This window comes from Cherax quadricarinatus, unplaced genomic scaffold (assembly GCF_038502225.1).
Source record: "Cherax quadricarinatus isolate ZL_2023a unplaced genomic scaffold, ASM3850222v1 Contig30, whole genome shotgun sequence".
In the NCBI taxonomy this organism is placed as follows: domain Eukaryota; kingdom Metazoa; phylum Arthropoda; class Malacostraca; order Decapoda; family Parastacidae; genus Cherax; species Cherax quadricarinatus.
The window spans coordinates 5,915-33,804 of NW_027195056.1; the positions used below are offsets into that span (position 1 = coordinate 5,915).

The 27,890-nt window shown below is 43.7% G+C and overlaps 1 protein-coding gene across 1 annotated transcript in view; it reads left to right on the forward strand.

Moving 5' to 3' along the window:
* The first annotated feature begins 10,794 nt into the window (after nucleotides 1-10,794).
* LOC128701037 (protein Wnt-5b-like) overlaps nucleotides 10,795-27,890 on the forward strand; it is a 72,764-nt gene continuing 55,668 nt past the window's right edge. Inside the window, exons 1-3 of the mRNA XM_070079865.1 lie at nucleotides 10,795-10,940; nucleotides 25,455-25,711; nucleotides 27,054-27,234. Of these exons, the coding sequence (XP_069935966.1) occupies nucleotides 10,795-10,940; nucleotides 25,455-25,711; nucleotides 27,054-27,234 (584 nt within the window). The remainder of the gene's footprint in view (nucleotides 10,941-25,454; nucleotides 25,712-27,053; nucleotides 27,235-27,890) is intronic.

The following is a 27,890-nucleotide window of genomic DNA, read 5'->3' on the forward strand; positions in this document are numbered from 1 at the left end:
CTGTGAAGGTTAGAAGTAGTGTAGATCGTGACTGTGAAGGCTAGAAGTAGTGTAGATGGTGACTGTGAAGGTTAGAAGTAGTGTAGTTGGTGACTCTGAAGGTAAGAAGTAGTGTAGATGGTGACTGTGATGGTTAGAAGTAGTGTAGTTGGTGACTGTGAAGGCTAGAAGTAGTGTAGATGGTGACTCTGAAGGTTAGAAGTAGTGTAGATTGTGACTGTGAAGGTTAGAAGTAGTGTAGATGGTGACTGTGAAGGTAAGAAGTAGTGTATATGGTGACTGTGAAGGTAAGAAGTAGTGTAGATGGTGACTGTGAAGGTTAGAAGTAGTGTAGATGGTGACTGTGAAGGCTAGAAGTAGTGTAGATGGTGACTGTGAAGGTTAGAAGTAGTGTGGATGGTGACTGTGAAGGTTAGAAGTAGTGTAGATGGTGACTGTGAAGGCTAGAAGTAGTGTAGATGGTGACTGTGAAGGTTAGAAGTAGTGTGGATGGTGACTGTGAAGGTTAGAAGTAGTGTGGATGGTGACTCTGAAGGTAAGAAGTAGTGTAGATGCTGAATGTGAAGGTTAGAAGTAGTGTAGATGGTGACTCTGAAGGTAAGAAGTAGTGTAGATGCTGAATGTGAAGGTTAGAAGTAGTGTAGATGGTGACTGTGAAGGTAAGAAGTAGTGTAGATGCTGAATGTGAAGGTTAGAAGTAGTGTAGATGGTGACTCTGAAGGTAAGAAGTAGTGTAGATGGTGACTGTGAAGGTTAGAAGTAGTGTAGATGGTGACTCTGAAGGTAAGAAGTAGTGTAGATGGTGACTGTGAAGGTTAGAAGTAGTGTAGATGGTGACTGTGAAGGTTAGAAGTAGTGTAGATGGTGACTGTGAAGGTTAGAAGTAGTGTAGATGGTGACTGTGAAGGTTAGAAGTAGTGTAGATGGTGACTGTGAAGGCTAGAAGTAGTGTAGATGGTGACTGTGAAGGCTAGAAGTAGTGTAGATGGTGACTCTGAAGGTTAGAAGTAGTGTAGATGGTGACTCTGAAGGTAAGAAGTAGTGTAGATGGTGACTGTGTAGGTTAGAAGTAGTGTAGATGGTGACTCTGAAGGTAAGAAGTAGTGTTGATGCTGAATGTGAAGGTTAGAAGTAGTGTAGATGGTGACTCTGAAGGTAAGAAGTAGTGTAGATGCTGAATGTGAAGGTTAGAAGTAGTGTAGATGGTGACTCTGAAGGTAAGAAGTAGTGTAGATGCTGAATGTGAAGGTTAGAAGTAGTGTAGATGGTGACTGTGAAGGTTAGAAGTAGTGTTGATGGTGACTGTGAAGGTTAGAAGTAGTGTTGATGGTGACTGTGAAGGTTAGAAGTAGTGTAGATGGTGACTGTGAAGGTTAGAAGTAGTGTAGATGCTGAATGTGAAGGTTAGAAGTAGTGTAGATGGTGACTCTGAAGGTAAGAAGTAGTGTAGATGCTGAATGTGAAGGTTAGAAGTAGTGTAGATGGTGACTGTGAAGGTTAGAAGTAGTGTTGATGGTGACTGTGAAGGTTAGAAGTAGTGTAGATGGTGACTGTGAAGGTTAGAAGTAGTGTAGATGGTGACTCTGAAGGTAAGAAGTAGTGTAGATGCTGAATGTGAAGGTTAGAAGTAGTGTAGATGGTGACTCTGAAGGTAAGAAGTAGTGTAGATGCTGAATGTGAAGGTTAGAAGTAGTGTAGATGGTGACTGTGAAGGTTAGAAGTAGTGTAGATGCTGAATGTGAAGGTTAGAAGTAGTGTTGATGGTGACTGTGAAGGTTAGAAGTAGTGTAGATGGTGACTGTGAAGGTTAGAAGTAGTGTAGATGGTGACTGTGAAGGTTAGAAGTAGTGTAGATGGTGACTCTGAAGGTAAGAAGTAGTGTAGATGCTGAATGTGAAGGTTAGAAGTAGTGTAGATGGTGACTGTGAAGGTTAGAAGTAGTGTATATGGTGACTATGAAGGTTAGAAGTAGTGCAGATGGTGACTGTGAAGGTTAGAAGTAGTGCAGATGGTGACTGTGAAGGTTAGAAGTAGTGTAGATGGTGACTATGAAGGTTAGAAGTAGTGCAGATGGTGACTGTGAAGGCTAGAAGTAGTGTAGATGGTGACTGTGAAGGTTAGAAGTAGTGCAGATGGTGACTGTGAAGGTTAGAAGTAGTGTAGATGGTGACTGTGAAGGTTAGAAGTAGTGTATATGGTGACTGTGTAGGTTAGAAGTAGTGTAGATGGTGACTGTGAAGGTTAGAAGTAGTGTTGATGGTGACTGTGAAGGCTAGAAGTGGTGTAGATGGTGACTGTGAAGGCTAGAAGTAGTGTAGATGGTGACTCTGAAGGCTAGAAGTAGTTTAGATGGTGACTATGAAGGTTAGAAGTAGTGTAGATGGTGACTGTGAAGGCTAGAAGTAGTGTAGATGGTGACTGTGAAGGTTAGAAGTAGTGTAGATGGTGATTGTGTAGGTTAGAAGTAGTGTAGATGGTGACTGTGAAGGTTAGAAGTAGTGTAGATGGTGACTGTGAAGGTTAGAAGTAGTGTAGATGGTGACTGTGAAGGTTTGAAGTAGTGCAGATGGTGACTGTGAAGGTTAGAAGTAGTGTAGATGGTGACTGTGAAGGTTAGAAGTAGTGTATATGGTGACTGTGTAGGTTAGAAGTAGTGTAGATGGTGACTGTGAAGGTTAGAAGTAGTGTTGATGGTGACTGTGAAGGCTAGAAGTGGTGTAGATGGTGACTGTGAAAGTTAGAAGTAATGTAGATGGTGACTGTGAAGGTTAGAAGTAGTGTAGATGGTGACTGTGATGGTTAGAAGTAGTGTAGATGGTGACTGTGAAGGTTAGAAGTAGTGTAGATGGTGACTGTGAAGGTTAGAAGTAGTGTAGATGGTGACTGTGAAGGCTAGAAGTAGTGTGGATGGTGACTGTGAAGGTTAGAAGTAGTGTAGATGGTGACTGTGAAGGCTAGAATTAGTGTGGATGGTGACTGTGAAGGTTAGAAGTAGTGTAGATGGTGACTGTGAAATCTAGAAGTAGTGTAGATGGTGACTGTGAAGGTTAGAAGTAGTATAGATGGTGACTGTGAAATCTAGAAGTAGTGTAGATGGTGACTGTGAAGGCTAGAAGTAGTGTGGATGGTGACTGTGAAGGTTAGAAGTAGTGTAGATGGTGACTGTGAAGGCTAGAAGTAGTGTGGATGGTGACTGTGAAGGTTAGAAGTAGTGTAGATGGTGACTGTGAAGGCTAGAAGTAGTGTGGATGGTGACTGTGAAGGTTAGAAGTAGTGTAGATGGTGACTGTGAAGGCTAGAAGTAGTGTGGATGGTGACTGTGAAGGTTAGAAGTAGTGTAGATGGTGACTGTGAAATCTAGAAGTAGTGTAGATGGTGACTGTGAAGGTTAGAAGTAGTGTAGATGGTGACTGTGAAATCTAGAAGTAGTGTAGATGGTGACTGTGAAGGCTAGAAGTAGTGTGGATGGTGACTGTGAAGGTTAGAAGTAGTGTAGATGGTGACTGTGAAATCTAGAAGTAGTGTAGATGGTGACTGTGAAGGTTAGAAGTAGTGTAGATGGTGACTGTGAAGGTTAGAAGTAGTGTCGATGGTGACAGTTTTAACAGAGGACCAGTCTATAGGATGACTGTGATCTGGAAATATAGGAAAGACAGAGAACTGATGAGTCTGGGAGAGAAGAAAGTCAGTTTAGCAGGTGGGAAGACAGAGTTTATGTAGTGGGAAGTGTAACCCAGACCAGAGAACCAATTACGACCACTGGAAATTACTGTGTCAAGGAACCGTTGGTCACAAATGTGGAGAACACAGAGAAAGACAGAAATAAGAACACTTCTCTTGACAGAGGGAACATGCTGAGAAAAGTAGTGGACAGATCCAACACACAGTGTAGGGTCTGTGCACCTGGTTGTAATATGATCAAAACGGAACCGTGAGAAGCTCTATATATCTTGTATTTCCTTCACCGAATTGACAAGTTGGTATTTTCACTATGTACACTATATACAATTTGTACAGTAATGTACAATATGGTGAACAAAGGAAGCAAAGCAAAAGTTACAGACTGCACCGTGTACGACCAGCAGCCCCAGACAAGTCTGCCAGGTTGCGTGTCACAAGTGAACCACATCGCTTCACAGCTTTAGCAGACTTGTGTGTGATTGGCCGATGTTCCGAGGTAGATATAATAATGGCACCCCTGTTGGTCGCTAAACCCTTAGCATCTGGTAGCATAAATAGAAGTGTGACATATACTGAATGAAATTAACATACTTGCGATAAATGGGAAAAAGAAAACCATAGCATGGACGGGGTTAGAACCCACGATCAGAGTCTTAATACTGAAGATCAACGCGTTAACCCAGTGAGCCAACGCGTCGGTCTGGAGATTTAAAACTCTCTGATCGCGGGTTCTAATCCCGCCCATGATATGGCTTGTTTGCAATTGTTTGCAATCTCGTGAGTCAGGAAAAAGAAAAGCCTGTAGCCGAGCGGTGGACATGTCACTGTACATAGACTTACGAGCGGTGGACATGTACGTCACGGGAAGGAAGCAAAGATTTAGATTCCCATTCAACTTTAAACTTGAAGGAAGGACCAAGATTGTTAAGGTCATCGAGAAATGACTGGAAGAGACAAGAGTCATGAGACCGGAGATCAAAGATGTCATCTACATAGCGGAGCCAGAGTGAAGGTCGCACATCAGTACTAGCAACAAGAACAGTCTTGAAGTATTCCATATATATAACAGGAAGAACAGGGGAGAGAGGAGAACCCCTAGAGAGCCTATAGCGACGGGTATTGACCGATCTTCTGCTAAAACCTGTCTACCCTCCTAGCCTTCACAGTCACCAGCCAGAGTGAAGGTCGCACATCAGTACTAGCAACAAGAACAGTCTTGAAGTATTATCATGTGGGATTCGAACACGTGGATAGGGTAAAGTAATACTCACGTAGGCTGGAAGTACGTATAATTACGGATAATGTGGGGAGCGCCCAAACAGCCGTAACCTTGCCTCCTTGCTCACTCTCGTAAGACTGACCGCCCACAGTACCCATATGTGAGGGGGTCTTTGAATACTGCTGTGGTCAGCACAATATGAATACAGACAGTGACTCAGGCAGAGACGGTTGGTAGTGAGTCATCTACTGGTACACTGGTTACTGGTAACTGGTTACTACTACTGAGAGCTCGGTTTCCGTGGCCATATTGCAATTAATTGTCCTGATAGTTAACCTAAGAGACGTCGTACTGATGATGAGTACCCAGATCTTCCCTACTGTACTTATCATAGAATACATGGACATGACACATCTGAGTGCAATGCTCTCTATAACCTTCAGTACTCTAGGTCTTTCCGTGGCCGTTCCAACCGCAGAACCCGTAGAGGAAACAGATATCGTCGTTCTCAAAATAACCAGAACCAGGCTCATTCTTCCAATTCTCAAAATAACCAGAACCAGGTTCATTCTTCCAATTCGGGGGAATTCGAGCGCCCCAGTCAAACCGTCCCATGGTGACAGTAGGTGATAATGAGTACACCATCCCCGTTCACAATTCCTTTGAAGCCTTAAGCAGTCTCGAGAATGACAATCCTGCTGATGATGTTGCTTCACATGTCTCTGACATAGATGATTTTGGGGATGAAGTGGAACAAGTCTTTTCTGATGACAATCCACCTTTTTGTTTGCACATAACTTCCAATGCAACCATAGGCCCTATAGTGCAAGCATCTGTTCATAATGCGCCCGTTCATTTGTTCATGGACTCTGGTGCGCAAGTCAATATTATTAGGTCTAGTTTGTTTAAGGATAAGCAGTTACGACATGTCCTTCTCGTAGAACCGACTCATGTGTCCTCCCTTAGTGGAGTAGCTGGTTCTCACCTGCGTGTCCGAGGTCGGACTTCCCTAACCTTTTCTATCCAAGGTAGAGACTTCACTGCTTCCTTCCTTGTTGTCGACCAGATTACTTTCCCTGGTGACCTTCTACTGGGCTTTGCTTCCATGCGAGACTTACGCATTGTGCTCGACCCTTATCGATGGCATGCCCAAATTGATGACTTGATCGTACCATTTTGGGGTTACCAGCTTGGATCCGAGATCTGCCATACTGCCGCAGAGTATGACACTCGAATTAAGTCCTTACAGGCCAGTGCATTTTCCAGTAGTGTACCCAAGCGGTCAGGCACTGATGATCCTGTCACTTCTGTCTGTGTTCCTGCAACTTCAGACTTGCAAGATAGTGTCCAGTTACCTCAAGTGTCCGAGGACGCTCTGACTACCTTGAGTGCTGAGCCTATCCCTGCAATGTCTACTAACAGCCGTAACCTTGCCTCCTTGCTCACTCTCGTAAGACTGACCGCCCACAGTACCCATATGTGAGGGGGTCTTTGAATACTGCTGTGGTCAGCACAATATGAATACAGACAGTGACTCAGGCAGAGACGGTTGGTAGTGAGTCATCTACTGGTACACTGGTTACTGGTAACTGGTTACTACTACTGAGAGTATTCCATATAAATAACAGAAAGAACAGGGGAGAGAGGAGAACCCCTAGAGAGCCTATAACGACGGGTATTGACCGATCTTCTGCTAAAACCTGTCTACCCTCCTAGCCTTCACAGTCACCAGCCAGAGTGAAGGTCGCACATCAGTAGTAGCAACAAGAACAGTCTTGAAGTATTCCATATAAATAATAACAAGAACAGGGGATACAGGAGAACGCATAACAACACCGAAAGTTTGAGAATAATGATAAGAAGAATCCACACAGAGGCGGATAAGATCAAGAAATATATCAGTAGGTACAGAGATGAAGTAACCCTTCACTGACCTTCACTCTGAGAGAGAGATGAAGTAACCCTTCACTGACCTTCACTCTGAGAGAGAGATGAAGTAACCCTTCACTGACCTTCACTCTGAGAGAGATGACGTAACCCTTCACTGACCTTCACTCTGAGAGAGAGATGACGTAACCCTTCACTGACCTTCACTCTGAGAGAGAGATGAAGTAACCCTTCACTGACCTTCACTCTGAGAGAGAGATGAAGTAACCCTTCACTGACCTTCACTCTGAGAGAGAGATGAAGTAACCCTTCACTGACCTTCTCTCTGAGAGAGAGATGAAGTAACCCTTCACTGACCTTCACTCTGAGAGAGAGATGACGTAACCCTTCACTGACCTTCACTCTGAGAGAGAGATGAAGTAACCCTTCACTGACCTTCTCTCTGAGAGAGAGATGAAGTAACCCTTCACTGACCTTCACTCTGAGAGAGAGATGACGTAACCCTTCACTGACCTTCACTCTGAGAGAGAGATGAAGTAACCCTTCACTGACCTTCACTCTGAGAGAGAGATGACGTAACCCTTCACTGACCTTCACTCTGAGAGAGAGATGAAGTAACCCTTCACTGACCTTCACTCTGAGAGAGAGATGAAGTAACCCTTCACTGACCTTCACTCTGAGAGAGAGATGACGTAACCCTTCACTGACCTTCACTCTGAGAGAGAGATGACGTAACCCTTCACTGACCTTCACTCTGAGAGAGAGATGACGTAACCCTTCACTGACCTTCACTCTGAGAGAGAGATGAAGTAACCCTTCACTGACCTTCACTCTGAGAGAGAGATGAAGTAACCCTTCACTGACCTTCACTCTGAGAGATGAAGTAACCCTTCACTGACCTTCACTCTGAGAGAGAGATGAAGTAACCCTTCACTGACCTTCTCTCTGAGAGAGAGATGAAGTAACCCTTCACTGACCTTCACTCTGAGAGAGAGATGACGTAACCCTTCACTGACCTTCACTCTGAGAGAGAGATGAAGTAACCCTTCACTGACCTTCTCTCTGAGAGAGAGATGACGTAACCCTTCACTGACCTTCACTCTGAGAGAGATGAAGTAACCCTTCACTGACCTTCACTCTGAGAGAGAGATGAAGTAACCCTTCACTGACCTTCACTCAGAGAGAGAGATGAAGTAACCCTTCACTGACCTTCACTCTGAGAGAGATGAAGTAACCCTTCACTGACCTTCACTCTGAGAGAGAGATGAAGTAACCCTTCACTGACCTTCACTCAGAGAGAGAGATGAAGTAACCCTTCACTGACCTTCACTCTGAGAGAGATGAAGTAACCCTTCAATGACCTTCACTCTGAGAGAGAGATGACGTAACCCTTCACTGACCTTCACTCTGAGAGAGATGAAGTAACCCTTCAATGACCTTCACTCTGAGAGAGAGATGACGTAACCCTTCACTGACCTTCACTCTGAGAGAGAGATGAAGTAACCCTTCACTGACCTTCACTCAGAGAGAGAGATGAAGTAACCCTTCACTGACCTTCACTCTGAGAGAGATGAAGTAACCCTTCACTGACCTTCACTCTGAGAGAGAGATGACGTAACCCTTCACTGACCTTCACTCTGAGAGAGAGATGAAGTAACCCTTCACTGACCTTCACTCTGAGAGAGATGAAGTAACCCTTCACTGACCTTCACTCAGAGAGAGAGATGAAGTAACCCTTCACTGACCTTCACTCTGAGAGAGATGAAGTAACCCTTCACTGACCTTCACTCTGAGAGAGATGAAGTAACCCTTCACTGACCTTCACTCTGAGAGAGATGAAGTAACCCTTCACTGACCTTCACTCTGAGAGAGAGATGAAGTAACCCTTCACTGACCTTCACTCTGAGAGAGAGATGAAGTAACCCTTCACTGACCTTCACTCTGAGAGACAGATGAAGTAACCCTTCACTGACCTTCACTCTGAGAGAGAGATGACGTAACCCTTCACTGACCTTCACTCTGAGAGAGAGATGAAGTAACCCTTCACTGACCTTCACTCTGAGAGAGAGATGAAGTAACCCTTCACTGACCTTCACTCTGAGAGATGAAGTAACCCTTCACTGACCTTCACTCTGAGAGATGAAGTAACCCTTCACTGACCTTCACTCTGAGAGAGAGATGAAGTAACCCTTCACTGACCTTCACTCTGAGAGATGAAGTAACCCTTCAATGACCTTCACTCTGAGAGAGAGATGACGTAACCCTTCACTGACCTTCACTCTGAGAGAGAGATGAAGTAACCCTTCACTGACCTTCACTCTGAGAGAGAGATGAAGTAACCCTTCACTGACCTTCACTCTGAGAGATGAAGTAACCCTTCACTGACCTTCACTCTGAGAGATGAAGTAACCCTTCACTGACCTTCACTCTGAGAAAATTATCATCATTAAGAGGGACAATAGTGAAGAGAGACTCAAGGTCAAGACTAGGCATCTTAAAGGTCGGGAGAGGACGAACATGTACCATGAAGTCTTGAGAGTGAGGAAGGTGAGCAACATGTACCATCAAGTCTTGAGAGTGAGGAAGGTGAGCAACATGTACCATGAAGTCTTGAGAGTGAGGAAGGTGAGCAACATGTACCATGAAGTCTTGAGAGTGAGGAAGGTGAGCAACATGTACCATGAAGTCTTGAGAGTGAGGAAGGTGAGCAACATGTACCATGAAGTCTTGAGAGTGAGGAAGGTGAGCAACATGTACCATGAAGTCTTGAGAGTGAGGAAGGTGAGCAACATGTACCATGAAGTCTTGAGAGTGAGGAAGGTGAGCAACATGTACCATGAAGTCTTGAGAGTGAGGAAGGTGAGCAACAGAAAAACTACCAAGAAAGAGAGTGAGAGTTTTGTCCAGTCATGAAGCCAGAGAATAATAGACAGAACCTCTGGACGATATGATGGGACGTAGAGTGACATCAGGTTGATCAGTTTTATGATGGGACGTAGAGTGACATCAGGTTTATCAGTTTTATGATGGGATGTAGAGTGACATCAGGTTTATCAGTTTTATCAAGACCATAGAAATAAAACAGAGAGAGACAAGTAACACAGAAATGTTGAATAAGGTCAAAGTCATGAGGACAAAGACCAGAGAGTCCAAAGTTTATTGTTGAAAGTTCTCTTGATACGATCAAGTTCTCTTGATACGATCAAGTTCTCTTGATATGATCAAGTTCTCTTGATACGATCAGGTTCTCTTGATACGATCAAGTTCTCTTGATACGATCAAGTTCTCTTGATATGATCAAGTTCTCTTGATACGATCAAGTTCTCTTGATACGATCAAGTTCTCTTGATACGATCCAGTTCTCTTGATACGATCCAGTTCTCTTGATACGATCAAGTTCTCTTGATACGATCCAGTTCTCTTGATACGATCCAGTTCTCTTGATACGATCAAGTTCTCTTGATACGATCAAGAGGGTTGGAAACAAGAGAAGTTTAGGTACGTGAGTCAGTGAGCAAAACTTCAGGATTTCTGACGATCAAGGACAACAAACAAACTGTCTTTGTTGGAAGAGAGGATGACAATGTTGTTAGTAGATTTAAGAGAATAAAGGGGAAGTTGATAGTGTCCAGGAAGGTGGTAATTCTTAGACAAGACCAGGAAGGAGAGCAACACCAAGACTTGTACAGGTCAGGAAGATTCCAAGAGTGAGAGTGACCCAAGGAATCACAGGAGGTCATCAGGTCAGTGCCAGCACAAAGGTCAGGTGAGTGGTAAAGGAATCAGAACCACCAAACAGTTCAAGGTGATGCTGGTAGAGTGTGACACAAGACAGTTACTAACACAGTCAGTAAGGCACAATTTTGACCAAGATCTGACATAACACGCTGAAGTTTGTCCTGTAGTTTAGCAGAACGAATTTGTAAATTAAGTCGAGCAATGCGAAAAACAATGGTAGTGAGAAGGTGACATAAATCTCCTGGGAGAGAAGAAAAGAGATCACGTTGATGTTGACGGAGAGTAAACAAGACATCAACGTGAGACTCAGTAGAAAGAATGAGAGAAAGTTAGAAGCGGACATTATCAGGAAAGTGAGTACCCGAGGTGGACATTATCAGGAAAGTGAGTACCCGAGGTGGACATTATCAGGAAAGTGAGTACCCGAGGTGGACATTATCAGGAAAGTGAGTACCCGAGGTGGACATTATCAGGAAAGTGAGTACCCGAGGTGGACATCATCAGGAAAGTGAGTACCCGAGGTGGACATTATCAGGAAAGTGAGAACCCGAGGTGGACATCATCAGGAAAGTGAGAACCCGAGGTGGACATTATCAGGAAAGTGAGTACCCGAGGTGGACATTATCAGGAAAGTGAGAACCCGAGGTGGACATTATCAGGAAAGTGAGAACCCGAGGTGGACATTATCAGGAAAGTGAGAACCCGAGGTGGACATTATCAGGAAAGTGAGAACCCGAGGTGGACATTATCAGGAAAGTGAGTACCCGAGGTGGACATTATCAGGAAAGTGAGAACCCGAGGTGGACATTATCAGGAAAGTGAGAACCCGAGGTGGACATTATCAGGAAAGTGAGAACCCGAGGTGGACATTATCAGGAAAGTGAGAACCCGAGGTGGACATTATCAGGAAAGTGAGAACCCGAGGTGGACATTATCAGGAAAGTGAGAACCCGAGGTGGACATTATCAGGAAAGTGAGAACCCGAGGTGGACATCATCAGGAAAGTGAGTACCCGAGGTGGACATTATCAGGAAAGTGAGAACCCGAGGTGGACATTATCAGGAAAGTGAGTACCCGAGGTGGACATTATCAGGAAAGTGAGAACCCGAGGTGGACATTATCAGGAAAGTGAGTACCCGAGGTGGACATTATCAGGAAAGTGAGTATCCGAGGTGGACATTATCAGGAAAGTGAGTACCCGAGGCGGACATTATCAGGAAAGTGAGTATCCGAGGTGGACATTATCAGGAAAGTGAGTACCCGAGGTGGACATTATCAGGAAAGTGAGTATCCGAGGTGGACATTATCAGGAAAGTGAGTACCCGAGGTGGACATTATCAGGAAAGTGAGTACCCGAGGTGGACATTATCAGGAAAGTGAGTATCCGAGGTGGACATTATCAGGAAAGTGAGTACCCGAGGTGGACATTATCAGGAAAGTGAGTACCCGAGGTGGACATTATCAGGAAAGTGAGTATCCGAGGTGGACATTATCAGGAAAGTGAGTACCCGAGGTGGACATTATCAGGAAAGTGAGTACCCGAGGTGGACATTATCAGGAAAGTGAGTATCCGAGGTGGACATTATCAGGAAAGTGAGTACCCGAGGTGGACATTATCAGGAAAGTGAGTACCCGAGGTGGACATTATCAGGAAAGTGAGTACCCGAGGTAGACATTATCAGGAAAGTGAGTACCCGAGGTAGACATTATCAGGAAAGTGAGTACCCGAGGTAGACATTATCAGGAAAGTGAGTACCCGAGGTAGACATTATCAGGAAAGTGAGTACCCGAGGTAGACATTATCAGGAAAGTGAGTACCCGAGGTAGACATTATCAGGAAAGTGAGTACCCGAGGTAGACATTATCAGGAAAGTGAGTATCCGAGGTAGACATTATCAGGAAAGTGAGTACCCGAGGCGGACATTATCAGGAAAGTGAGTATCCGAGGTGGACATTATCAGGAAAGTGAGTACCCGAGGTGGACATTATCAGGAAAGTGAGTACCCGAGGTGGACATTATCAGGAAAGTGAGTATCCGAGGTGGACATTATCAGGAAAGTGAGTACCCGAGGTGGACATTATCAGGAAAGTGAGTACCCGAGGCGGACATTATCAGGAAAGTGAGTATCCGAGGTGGACATTATCAGGAAAGTGAGTACCCGAGGTGGACATTATCAGGAAAGTGAGTACCCGAGGTGGACATTATCAGGAAAGTGAGTACCCGAGGCGGACATTATCAGGAAAGTGAGTATCCGAGGTGGACATTATCAGGAAAGTGAGTACCCGAGGTGGACATTATCAGGAAAGTGAGTACCCGAGGCGGACATTATCAGGAAAGTGAGTATCCGAGGTGGACATTATCAGGAAAGTGAGTATCCGAGGTGGACATTATCAGGAAAGTGAGTACCCGAGGTGGACATTATCAGGAAAGTGAGTACCCGAGGCGGACATTATCAGGAAAGTGAGTATCCGAGGTGGACATTATCAGGAAAGTGAGTACCCGAGGCGGACATTATCAGGAAAGTGAGTACCCGAGGTGGACATTATCAGGAAAGTGAGTATCCAAGGTGGACATTATCAGGAAAGTGAGTACCCGAGGTGGACATTATCAGGAAAGTGAGTATCCGAGGTGGACATTATCAGGAAAGTGAGTATCCGAGGTGGACATTATCAGGAAAGTGAGTACCCGAGGTGGACATTATCAGGAAAGTGAGTACCCGAGGTGGACATTATCAGGAAAGTGAGTATCCGAGGTGGACATTATCAGGAAAGTGAGTACCCGAGGTGGACATTATTAGGAAAGTGAGTACCCGAGGTGGACATTATCAGGAAAGTGAGTACCCGAGGTGGACATTATCAGGAAAGTGAGTACCCGAGGTGGACATTATCAGGAAAGTGAGTACCCGAGGTGGACATTATCAGGAAAGTGAGTATCCGAGGTGGACATTATCAGGAAAGTGAGTACCCGAGGTGTCGGGTTAGAGGAACCAGAAGAAGGAAGGTGACAACACAGGTTCAGTAAGACAGTAACGTAGAAAGTAAAGATGGATCTTAAACTCCTGGAAGATCACTCACATAAAAACAAAAGACGGATTTAAAACAAGAAACAACAATAAAAACATTTAAAAGAATAAGACCCTTACCTACAGGATCCATAAAGAACATAACAGCATAATACCGTGACTGCAATAATACACAACTAACCCGCACATAGGGGACAGGAGCTTATGACCAACTATTGGTCCGACTTGCACCATTTACAAAGCCACAATAACACAAAAGAGTTTTATTGGTTGTTAGATTCGTTAAGAACTGCGTCCTGACTCTGGTATTGATGCTAGAATGACCCGTTTGAGGACCACCTGGAAGAAGTCGATCTAATTCAGGTGTTCTGTGGTCGTGATCAGGGTGTTGCTATGGTCCATGTGCGTTCCACAGAAAAACATTGTCTCTGGACCCTGTGTTGGGTTCGTTTTTGTCCGTCATGTATATGTTCACTCAAGCCTTCACAATAGTCCTGAATGTCTTCTTGTTTCCTTCTGAGTGTATCAGGTCGCATGTGGTGCCGGTGAAGAGCGTGAGAGTTGACATCATTGGGTTCCAGTGCTCCTCAGTGGTGACTGCTGTGGTGCTGGGGTTGACTCCTTGGCTGTAGTCTCTTCTGGAGAACTGGGTCCATCGGCTGCTGTTGTCGGGCGGAAGTAACGGAAGATGTTGATAAATTAGACACATGTGCAACTCTTGGGTATCTTTATTGAGGAAACGTTTCGCCACACAGTGGCTTCATCAGTCCATACGTAGGAGAAACTTGAAGAACAGGAGGAGAATGAGGTAATCAGTCCCTCAACCTTGAGTCGATGTGGTCAGTCCATCAAGATTGATGGACTGACCACATCGACTCAAGGTTGAGGGACTGATTACCTCATTCTCCTCCTGTTCTTCAAGTTTCTCCTACGTATGGACTGATGAAGCCACTGTGTGGCGAAACGTTTCCTCAATAAAGATACCCAATGTTACAAAAAACGCGATTCTAAAAGCTTAGAGATCTCCAGTGAATACTAGAAAGGACTGTCCTTCTAGCATCCAGCCTGTTACTGGGTTTTCGTAACAAGTAGTCAGTATCCTTGTCCAATTATCCATTAGAATTCATTAAGATTCAATAGTGCTTCAGGATTACAACTGGTAGGCTACTAACTAGAGAAATTAAAATTTAATAAATTTATTAAGTCTAGAGGTATATTATCAAATTAAATTAATCACAGCAATCAAAATAGAATCAATCTCTCGAGTTTAATATTATTGTGCTGAAAGCACATATCACATTTATAATTCTTAAGTACCGTCTGGTACATTAACATTTAATAAGATATTACAAATATGTACAAGTGTGTATGTATGTGTGTAAGTGCTCTAAGTAGTTCGCTATGTCTCACGACTCGACTAGACTTAAACAAGTGACTGACAAAGTCCTCACATAAACTAACTTCTTGACCGACTGGCAACCAGAACAGTCTGCTTGAACAATGAAAAGAATGCTAAGCCCAATAGCCATATAACAAGCGACTGCGACACAATCAGGATCAAGGAGATAATATAACGACACTAAGTAGGGACCATCAGCAGATCCTCCACAAAAGTTACAAAACTCCCATACTACTGAATCTAAGTTCAGCATAGGAAAAACCCGACTGTGACAATACACAGAAACCAGTACAAAATTAGGTAAGAAGCTATAGCTAAGGACCTGAGATGTTCAGAGTGTCTAAGCGACACACAACCTCAGTACAACGTCGAAAATCACTAAGTCTATACAATGTTCTGTGAACAGAGTTCTACAGAACTAACAAGAATAATGAGACAGACAATCTGTCCAACCACCAAGAGAGTCTAGACCAGACTGAATACTTCACGAGAGGTGAGGACACCCCCCCCCCCTCGATCACGTGATAGCCCCGTGGACAGCACAGCTCAGAAGCCGGCAGTATAACGAGCGACAAACGATAATTACAGTAGTTTGACAATCAAGACTAACTGAGCACATATTATGTACATCCTAACAACATAAGTCAAATAACAATATAAAAGTCAAATAATAATATAAAGTCATACATTTACGATTTAGCTATTATCGCAAATATAAGCAATATAAAATTATATGAAAAGGTAATATACATTATATATATACATAATAATCATTGTAACCCATTCAGGGGTTGCAACAGTACAGTAACTACCACTGCTGCTGCTACAGTTACTATGGTACAGTAACTACCACTGCTGCTGCTACAGTTACTATGGTACAGTAACTACCACTGCTGCTGCTACAGTTACTATGGTACAGTAACTACCACTGCTACTGCTACAGTTACTATGGTACAGTAACTACCACTGCTGCTGCTACAGTTACTATGGTACAGTAACTACCACTGCTGCTGCTACAGTTACTATGGTACAGTAACTACCACTGCTGCTGCTACAGTTACTATGGTACAGTAACTACCACTGCTGCTGCTACAGTTACTATGGTACAGTAACTACCACTGCTACTGCTACAGTTACTATGGTACAGTAACTACCACTGCTGCTGCTACAGTTACTATGGTACAGTAACTACCACTGCTGCTGCTACAGTTACTATGGTACAGTAACTACCACTGCTGCTGCTACAGTTACTATGGTACAGTAACTACCACTGCTGCTGCTACAGTTACTATGGTACAGTAACTACCACTGCTGCTGCTACAGTTACTATGGTACAGTAACTACCACTGCTGCTGCTACAGTTACTATGGTACAGTAACTACCACTGCTACTGCTACAGTTACTATGGTACAGTAACTACCACTGCTGCTGCTACAGTTACTATGGTACAGTAACTACCACTGCTGCTGCTACAGTTACTATGGTACAGTAACTACCACTGCTGCTGCTACAGTTACTATGGTACAGTAACTACCACTGCTGCTGCTACAGTTACTATGGTACAGTAACTACCACTGCTACTGCTACAGTTACTATGGTACAGTAACTACCACTGCTGCTGCTACAGTTACTATGGTACAGTAACTACCACTGCTGCTGCTACAGTTACTATGGTACAGTAACTACCACTGCTGCTGCTACAGTTACTATGGTACAGTAACTACCACTGCTGCTGCTACAGTTACTATGGTACAGTAACTACCACTGCTGCTGCTACAGTTACTATGGTACAGTAACTACCACTGCTGCTGCTACAGTTACTATGGTACAGTAACTACCACTGCTGCTGCTACAGTTACTATGGTACAGTAACTACCACTGCTGCTGCTACAGTTACTATGGTACAGTAACTACCACTGCTGCTGCTACAGTTACTATGGTACAGTAACTACCACTGCTGCTGCTACAGTTACTATGGTACAGTAACTACCACTGCTACAGTTACTATGGTACAGTAACTACCACTGCTGCTGCTACAGTTACTATGGTACAGTAACTACCACTGCTACTGCTACAGTTACTATGGTACAGTAACTACCACTGCTGCTGCTACAGTTACTATGGTACAGTAACTACCACTGCTGCTGCCACAGTTACTATGGAACAGTAACTACCACTGCTGCTGCCACAGTTACTATGGTACAGTAACTACCACTGCTGCTGCTACAGTTACTATGGTAAAGTAACTACTACTGCTACTGCTACAGTTACTATGGTACAGTAACTACCACTGTTGCTGCTACAGTTACTATGGTACAGTAACTACCACTGCTGCTGCTACAGTTACTATGGTACAGTAACTACCACTGCTTCTGCTACCGTTACTATGGTACAGTAACTACCACTGCTGCTGCTACAGTTACTATAGTACAGTAACTACCACTGTTGCTGCTACAGTTACTATGGTACAGTAACTACCACTGTTGCTGCTACAGTTACTATGGTACAGTAACTACCACTGCTGCTGCTACAGTTACTATGGTACAGTAACTACCACTGCTGCTGCTACCGTTACTATGGTACAGTAACTACCACTGCTGCTGCTACAGTTACTATGGTACAGTAACTACCACTGCTGCTGCTACAGTTACTATGGTACAGTAACTACCAATGCTAGAGTTACTATGGTACAGTAACTACCACTGTTGCTGCTACAGTTACTATGGTACAGTAACTACCACTGCTAGAGTTACTATGGTACAGCAACTACCACTGTTGCTGCTACAGTTACTATGGTACAGTAACTACCACTGCTAGAGTTACTATGGTACAGTAACTACCACTGTTGCTGCTACAGTTACTATGGTACAGTAACTACCACTGCTACCGTTACTATGGTACAGTAACTACCACTGTTGCTGCTACAGTTACTATGGTACAGTAACTACCATTGCTACAGTTACTATGGTACAATAACTACAACTGCTGTTGCTACAGTTACTATGGTACAGTAACTATCACTGTTGTTGCTACAGTTTCTATGGTACAGTAACTACCACTGTTGTTGCTACAGTTACTATGGTACAGTAATTACCACTGTTGTTGCTTCTGTTACTATGGTACAGTAACTACCACTGCTGCTGCTACAGTTACCATGGTACAGTAACTACCACTGCTGCTGCTACAGTTACTATGGTACAGTAACTACCACTGCTACAGTTACTATGGAACAGTAACTACCACTGCTGCTGCTACAGTTACTATGGTACAGTAACTACCACTGCTGCTGCTACAGTTACTATGGTACAGTATCTACCACTGCTAGAGTTACTATGGTACAGTAACTACCACTGTTGCTGCTACAGTTACTATGGTACAGTATCTACCACTGCTACAGTTACTATGGAACAGTAACTACCACTGCTGCTGCTACAGTTACTATGGTACAGTAACTACCACTGCTGCTGCTACAGTTACTATGGTACAGTAACTACCAATGTTGCTGCTACAGTTACTATGGTACAGTAACTACCACTGTTGCTGCTGCAGTTACTATGGTACAGTAACTACCACTGCTGCTGCTACAGTTACTATGGTACAGTAACTACCACTGCTAGAGTTACTATGGTACAGTAACTACCACTGCTGCTGCTACAGTTACTATGGTACAGTAACTACCACTGCTGCTGCTACAGTTACTATGATACAGGAACTACCACTGTTGCTGCTACAGTTACTATGGTACAGTAACTACCACTGCTGCTGCTAGAGTTACTATGGTACAGTAACTACCACTGCTGCTGCTTCAGTTACTATGGTACAGTAACTCCCACTGTTGCTGCTACAGTTACTATGGTACAGTAACTACCACTGCTGCTGCTACAGTTACTATGGTACAGTAACTACCACTGCTAGAGTTACTATGGTACAGTAACTACCACTGCTGTTGCTACAGTTACTATGGTACAGTAACTACCACTGCTGCTGCTACAGTTACTATGGTACAGGAACTACCACTGTTGCTGCTACAGTTACTATCGTACAGTAACCGCCACTGCTACAGTTACTATGGTACAGTAACTACCACTGCTACTGCTACAGTTACTATGGTACAGTAACTACCACTGCTGCTGCTACAGTTACTATGGTACAGTAACTACCACTGCTAGAGTTACTATGGTACAGTAACTACCACTGCTGCTGCTACAGTTACTATGGTACAGTAACTACCACTGCTACAGTTACTATGGTACAGTAACTACCACTGCTACTGCTACAGTTACTATGGAACAGTAACTACCACTGCTGCTGCTACAGTTACTGTGGTACAGTAACTACCACTGCTGCTGCTACAGTTACTATGGTACAGTAACTACCATTGCTACAGTTACTATGGTACAGTAACTACCACTGCTACTGCTACAGTTACTATGGAACAGTAACTACCACTGCTGCTGCTACAGTTACTATGGTACAGTAACTACCACTGCTGCTGCTACAGTTACTATGGTACAGTAACTACCACTGCTGCTGCTACAGTTACTATGGTACAGTAACTACCACTGCTGCTGCTACAGTTACTATGGTACAGTAGCTACCACTGCTGCTGCTACAGTTATTATGGTACAGTAACTACCACTGCTGCTGCTACAATTACTATGGTACAGTAACTACCACTGCTGCTGCTACAGTTACTATGGTACAGTAACTACCACTGCTGCTGCTGCATTTACTATGGTACAGTAACTACCACTGCTGTTGCTACAATTACTATGGTACAGTAACTACCACTGCTGCTGCTACAGTTACTATGGTACAGTAACTACCACTGCTGCGGCTACAGTTACTATGGTACAGTAACTACCACTTCTGCTGCTACAGTTACTATGGTACAGTAACTACCACTGCTGCTGCTACAGTTACTATGGTACAGTAACTACCACTGCTGCTGCTACAGTTACTATGGTACAGTAACTACCACTGTTGCTGCTATAGTTACTATGGTACAGTAACTACCACTGCTACAGTTACTATGGTACAGTAACTACCACTGTTGCTGCTACAGTTACTATGGTACAGTAACTACCACTGCTGCTGCTACAGTTACTATGGTACAGTAACTACCACTGCTGCTGCTACAGTTACTATGGTACAGTAACTACCACTGCTGCGGCTACAGTTACTATGGTACAGTAACTACCACTTCTGCTGCTACAGTTACTATGGTACAGTAACTACCACTGCTGCTGCTACAGTTACCATGGTACAGTAACTACCACTGCTGCTGCTACAGTTACTATGGTACAGTAACTACCACTGTTGCTGCTACAGTTACTATGGTACAGTAACTACCACTGCTACAGTTACTATGGTACAGTAACTACCACTGTTGCTGCTACAGTTACTATGGTACAGTAACTACCACTGCTGCTGCTACAGTTACTATGGTACAGTAACTACCACTGCTGCTGCTACAGTTACTATGGTACAGTAACTACCACTGTTGTTGCTACAGTTACTATGGTACAGTAACTACCACTGCTGCTGCTACAGTTACTATGGTACAGTAACTACCACTGCTGCTGCTACAGTTACTATGGTACAGTAACTACCACTGCTACAGTTACTATGGTACAGTAACTACCACTGTTGTTGCTACAGTTACTATGGTACAGTAACTACCACTGCTGCTGCTACAGTTACTATGGTACAGTAACTACCACTGCTACAGTTACTATGGTACAGTAACTACCACTGCTACAGTTACTATGGTACAGTAACTACCACTGCTACAGTTACTATGGTACAGTAACTACCACTGCTACAGTTACTATGGTACAGTAACTACCACTGCTGCTGCTACAGTTACTATTGTACAGTAACTACCACTGCTACAGTTACTATGGTACAGTAACTACCACTGCTGCTGCTACAGTTACTATGGTACAGTAACTACCACTGCTACTGCTACAGTTACTATGGTACAGTAACTACCACTGCTGCTGCTACAGTTACTATGGTACAGTAACTACCACTGCTGCTGCTACAGTTACTATGGTACAGTAACTACCACTGCTGCTGCTACAGTTACTATGGTACAGTAACTACCACTGCTGCTGCTACAGTTACTATGGTACAGTAACTACCACTGCTACTGCTACAGTTACTATGGTACAGTAATTACCACTGCTGCTGCTACAGTTACTATGGTACAGTAACTACCACTGTTGTTGCTACAGTTACTATGGTACAGTAACTACCACTGCTGCTGCTACAGTTACTATGGTACAGCAACTACCACTGCTACAGTTACTATGGTACAGTAACTACCACTGCTACAGTTACTATGGTACAGTAACTACCCCTGCTACAGTTACTATGGTACAGTAACTACCACTGCTACAGTTACTATGGTACAGTAACTACCACTGCTGCTGCTACAGTTACTATGGTACAGTAACTACCACTGCTACAGTTACTATGGTACAGTAACTACCACTGCTGCTGCTACAGTTACTATGGTTCAGTAACTACCACTGCTACTGCTACAGTTACTATGGTACAGTAACTACCACTGCTGCTGCTACAGTTATTATGGTACAGTAACTACCACTGCTGCTGCTACAGTTACTATGGTACAGTAACTACCACTGCTACAGTTACTATGGTACAGTAACTACCACTGCTGCTGCTACAGTTACTATGGTACAGTAACTACCACTGCTACAGTTACTATGGTACAGTAACTACCACTGCTACTGCTACAGTTACTATGGTACAGTAACTACCACTGCTACAGTTACTATGGTACAGTAACTACCACTGCTACTGCTACAGTTACTATGGTACTGTAACTACCACTACTACAGTTACTATGGCACAGTAACTACCACTGCTACTGCTACAGTTACTATGGTACAGTAACTACCACTGCTACAGTTACTATGGTACAGTAACTACCACTGCTACTGCTACAGTTACTATGGTACAGTAACTACCACTGTTGCTGCTACAGTTACTATGGTACAGTAACTACCACTGTTGCTACTACAGTTACTATGGTACAGTAACTACCACTGCTACAGTTACTATGGTACAGTAACTACCACTGCTACAGTTACTATGGTACAGTAACTACCACTGCTGCTGCTACAGTTACTATGGTACAGTAACTACCACTGTTACAGTTACTATGGTACAGTAACTACCACTGCTGCTGCTACAGTTACTATGGTACAGTAACTACCACTGCTACTGCTACAGTCACTATGGTACAGTAACTAACACTGCTACTGCTACAGTTACTATGGTACAGTAACTACCACTGTTGCTGCTACAGTTACTATGGTACAGTAACTCCCACTGCTACTGCTACAGTTACTATGGTACAGTAACTACCACTGCTACAGTTACTATGGTACAGTAACTACCACTGCTACAGTTACTATGGTACAGTAACTACTACTGCTACAGTTACTATGGTACAGTAACTACCACTGCTACAGTTACTATGGTACAGTAACTACCACTGCTACAGTTACTATGGTACAGTAACTACCACTGCTGCTGCTACAGTTACTATGGTACAGTAACTACCACTGTTGTTGCTACAGTTACTATGGTACAGTAACTACCACTGCTGCTGCTACAGTTACTATTGTACAGTAACTACCACTGCTACAGTTACTATGGTACAGTAACTACCACTGCTGCTGCTGCAGTTACTATGGAACAGTAACTACCACTGCTACAGTTACTATGGTACAGTAACTACCACTGCTTCTGCTACAGTTACTATGGTACAGTAACTACCACTGCTACAGTTACTATGGTACAGTAACTACCACTTCTGCTGCTGCAGTTACTATGGAACAGTAACTACCACTGCTACAGTTACTATGGTACAGTAACTACCACTGCTACAGTTACTATGGTACAGTAACTGCCACTTCTACAGTTACTATGGTACAGTAACTACCACTGCTACAGTTACTATGGTACAGTAACTACAACTGCTACAGTTACTATGGTACAGTAACTACCACAGCTGCTGCTACAGTTACTATGGTACAGTAACTACCACTGCTACAGTTACTATGGTACAGTAACTTCCACTGCTACAGTTACTATGGTACAGTAACTACCACTGCTACAGTTACTATGGTACAGTAACTACCACTGCTACAGTTACTATGGTACAGTAACTACCACTGCTACAGTTACTATGGTACAGTAACTACCACTGTTGCTGCTACAGTTACTATGGTACAGTAACTACCACTGCTACAGTTACTATGGTGCAGTAACTACCACTGCTACAGTTACTATGGTACAGTAACTACCACTGCTACAGTTACTATGGTGCAGTAACTACCACTGCTACAGTTACTATGGTACAGTAACTACCACTGCTACAGTTACTATGGTGCAGTAACTACCACTGCTACAGTTACTATGGTGCAGTAACTACCACTGCTACAGTTACTATGATACAGTAACTACCACTGCTACAGTTACTATGGTACAGTAACTACCACTGCTACAGTTACTATGGTACAGTAACTACCACTGCTACAGTTACTATGGTACAGTAACTACCACTGTTGCTGCTACAGTTACTATGGTACAGTAACTACCACTGCTACAGTTACTATGGTGCAGTAACTACCACTGCTACAGTTACTATGGTACAGTAACTACCACTGCTACAGTTACTATGGTGCAGTAACTACCACTGCTACAGTTACTATGGTACAGTAACTACCACTGCTACAGTTACTATGGTGCAGTAACTACCACTGCTACAGTTACTATGGTGCAGTAACTACCACTGCTACAGTTACTATGATACAGTAACTACCACTGCTACAGTTACTATGGTACAGTAACTACCACTGCTACAGTTACTATGGTACAGTAACTACCACTGCTACAGTTACTATGGTGCAGTAACTACCACTGCTACAGTTACTATGGTACAGTAACTACCACTGCTACAGTTACTATGGTGCAGTAACTACCACTGCTACAGTTACTATGGTGCAGTAACTACCACTGCTACAGTTACTATGGTACAGTAACTACCACTGCTACAGTTACTATGGTGCAGTAACTACCACTGCTACAGTTACTATGGTACAGTAACTACCACTGCTGCTGCTACAGTTACTATGGTACAGTAACTACCACTGCTACAGTTACTATGGTACAGTAACTACCACTGCTACAGTTACTATGGTACAGTAACTACCACTGCTGCTGCTACAGTTCCTCTCACAATAGACCTAGTGTCTGGGGGTTGGGGTAGGAGGGATGGGATCCTGGATTAGGGATACCCCTGAGGGATATCCCCAGGCCTCTCATCTTCACAAAGGGTGGGCAATTATCTCAGAGGGGTGGGTCGATTCCTGCCCACCCTGTACCGACCCACCCAGCCCATTACGTGAGAACGTGTACATGTATACAACTGTTGAGAAATACACAATACAACATACCGTCAACTAGGTTCGACACCCGGCACCACTCTCGTAGGATTATCCACAGTGTGTATGCAGATATGTATACATATGTACGTATACCTGTTAATGCCACTTTATTTACCAGCAGAGGTACCTAATTATTATAAACCTTGCACCTGCTCCCTATTCTAATTAGGTATTCATTATGTATTCCTCAGGTATTGTCATATCCACTTCTAGTAACTAGTACCTAATTACTCAGTCCCCATTTTCTGTCATGTCCACTATTTACCAGTACCTAATTACTCAGTCCCCATTTTCTGTTATGTCCACTACTAATAACCAGTACCTAATTTCTCAGTCCCCATTTTCTGTCATGTCCACTACTAGTAACCAGTACCTAATTACTCAGTCCCCATTTTCTGTCATGCCCACTACTAGTAACCAGTACCTAATTACTCAGTCCCCATTTTCTGTCATGTCCACTACTAGTAATCAGTACCTAATTTCTCAGTCCCCATTTTCTGTCATGCCCACTACTAGTAACCAGTACCTAATTTCTCAGTCCCCATTTTCTGTCATGCCCACTACTAGTAACCAGTACCTAATTACTCAGTCCTCATTTTCTGTCATTTCCGCTACTAATAACCAGTACATAACCCGTTATATCACCCCTTCTCCAGGTACTGTCACTCAAACTACCAGTAATCAGTACCTAATTACTCAGTCTTTAAGTTCTTTAACGTCTGCTACTAGTCACCTGCCTTCTCACCGCTCCTACGTAGGAACCTAGATTGGCAGGTATTGTCACACCTACTACTAGTAACTAGTACCTAATTTCTCAGCCTATAAGCACTCTAATATCAACTACTAGTCACCAGTACCTAATTACCTGCCCTCTCACCGCTCCTACGTAGGAACCTAGATTCTCAGGTATTGTCACACCTGCTACTAGTAACTAGTACCTAATTTCTCAGCCTATAAACACTCTAATATCCACTACTAGTCACCAGTACCTAATTACCTGCCCTCTCACTGCTCTTACGTAGGAACCTAGGTCTCCAGGGCTACGAGGTGTGGAGGAACCCACAGATCTACCTAATAGGAGCCCAGCCACTATGTACCCAGATCCCCGGGTTGTCCCTGGGACAAACCAAGTTGTGCCAGTTGTACCAGGATCACATGGGCAGTGTGGGCAGGGGTGCCAAGACTGGCATTAACGAGTGCCAGTGGCAGTTTAGGCACCGCAGGTGGAACTGTTCCACAGTGGATGATTCAACTGTCTTTGGTCCAGTTCTCCAGATACGTGAGTACCTAATTACCTCAATTAATTAATTACCTATAGTATGTGTTGTAAGTAGGTGTAGTAATTAGGTGTTGTAAGTAGGTGTAGCAAGTAGGGGTATTAAGTATGTGCAGTAAGTAGGTGTTGTAAGTAGGTGTAGTAAATGTGTATAGTAAGTTGGTGTTGTAAGTAGGTGTACTAAGTAGGTGTTGTAAATAGGTGTAGTAAGTAGGTGTAGTAAATAGGTGTAGTAAGTAGGTGTAGTAAATGTGTAGTAAGTAGGTGCTGTAAGTAGGTGTATTAAGTAGGTGTAATAAGTATGTGTAGTAAGTAGGTGGAACTGTTCCACGGTGGATGATTCAACTGTCTGGTCCAGTACTCCAGATACATGAGTACCTAATTACCTTAACTACCTGCAGTAATTAGCATATGAGAGCAATTAGTACCTGTCTAGAATCCTTAGTTGTGTGTAAGTGGAACTGTTCCACTGTGGGTAATATTGTTCCATTGACAGTGGAACTGTTCAACTGTGGGTAATATTGTTCCATTGCCAGTGGAACTGTTCCACTGTGGGTAATATTGTTCCATTGCCAGTGGAACTGTTCCACTGTGGGTAATATTGTTCCATTGCCAATGGAACTGTTCAACTGTGGGTAATATTGTTCCATTGCCAGTGGAACTGTTCCACTGTGGGTAATATTGTTCCATTGACAGTGGAACTGTTCCACTGTGGGTAATATTGTTCCATTGCCAGTGGAACTGTTCCACTGTGGGAAATATTGTTCCATTGCCAGTGGAACTGTTCCACTGTGGGTAATATTGTTCCATTGCCAGTGGAACTGTTCCACTGTGGGTAATATTGTTCCATTGCCAGTGGAACTGTTCCACTGTGGGTAATATTGTTCCATTGCCAGTGGAACTGTTCCACTGTTGGTAATATTGTTCCATTGCCAGTGGAACTGTTCCACTGTGGGTAATATTGTTCCATTGACAGTGGAACTGTTCCACTGTGGGTAATATTGTTCCATTGCCAGTGGAACTGTTCCACTGTGGGTAATATTGTTCCATTGACAGTGGAACTGTTCCACTGTGGGTAATATTGTTCCATTGACAGTGGAACTGTTCCACTGTGGGTAATATTGTTCCATTGACAGTGGAAGTGTTCCACTAACAGTGGAAGTGTTCCACTAACAGTGGAAGTGTTCCACTAACAGTGGAAGTGTTCCACTAAGAGTGGAACAGTTCCAACTTACATCCCCTACATACTCTCTATCCCTTTATAAATCTCTACCACCACCAACCACTATCAACCACCTTCCAGAACCACCATCTACCAGTACTCACCACAATGTTTCGCCCACAGCCAGCAGAGAAGCAGCTTTCGCCCACGCTATAGCGTCAGCTGGGGTGGTCCACAGTGTCTCCAGGTCGTGTAGAGATGGTCAGCTGACCACTTGTGGATGTTCACCAGCCACTAGACCCAAAGACCTCAACAAGGAGTGGATCTGGGGAGGCTGCGGAGACAATGTGGAGTATGGCTACAAGTAAGACCTCCCTGGCCACGTTTCGAACGATGTTTCGGCCGTTTAAATGACTGAAGTTATCATTTCTGTCTAAAAGATTCGTTTTAAGGCCTTTAAAATAGTCATTTCTCGGATTTCTTCGTATTAGCCTATAAACCAGGGTACTGGTGGAGCTCGAACTCGCGGTTAGTGAGTCGTAAGACCACTGAGCCAGGGGAGGTCGTCACGGACACGCTGGAGGGAGATACATCTGTAAAAATATACCTAATTGCTTGAATCACATTGTAGCCAGCTGGTCCAGTGGCCGGGAGTTTCAGCACTCACTTGCCGCGAGTTTGATCCCCATCCATACCATAGTTTGTTTGTTATAGTGTTATTAGTATGGCTAGAAGTAGGATATGTCGACATGATGGGAAACTAAACACATAAGCAGTATAATGTGATCCTTTATCGACAACGTTTCGCCCACACTGTGGAACTTATCAAGTCACAAACAGATCTACCTGAGTGAAGAGTACATGAGTGTATATAGTGAGGAGAGTCAGGTGGAGAATGTTGAGGAGGTTGTGTCTGAGACGACCCTGCGAGGGACAAGGGAGAATGTTGAGGAGGTTTTGTCTCAGACGACCCTGCGAGGGACAAGGGAGAATGTTGAGGAGGTTGTGTCTGAGACGACC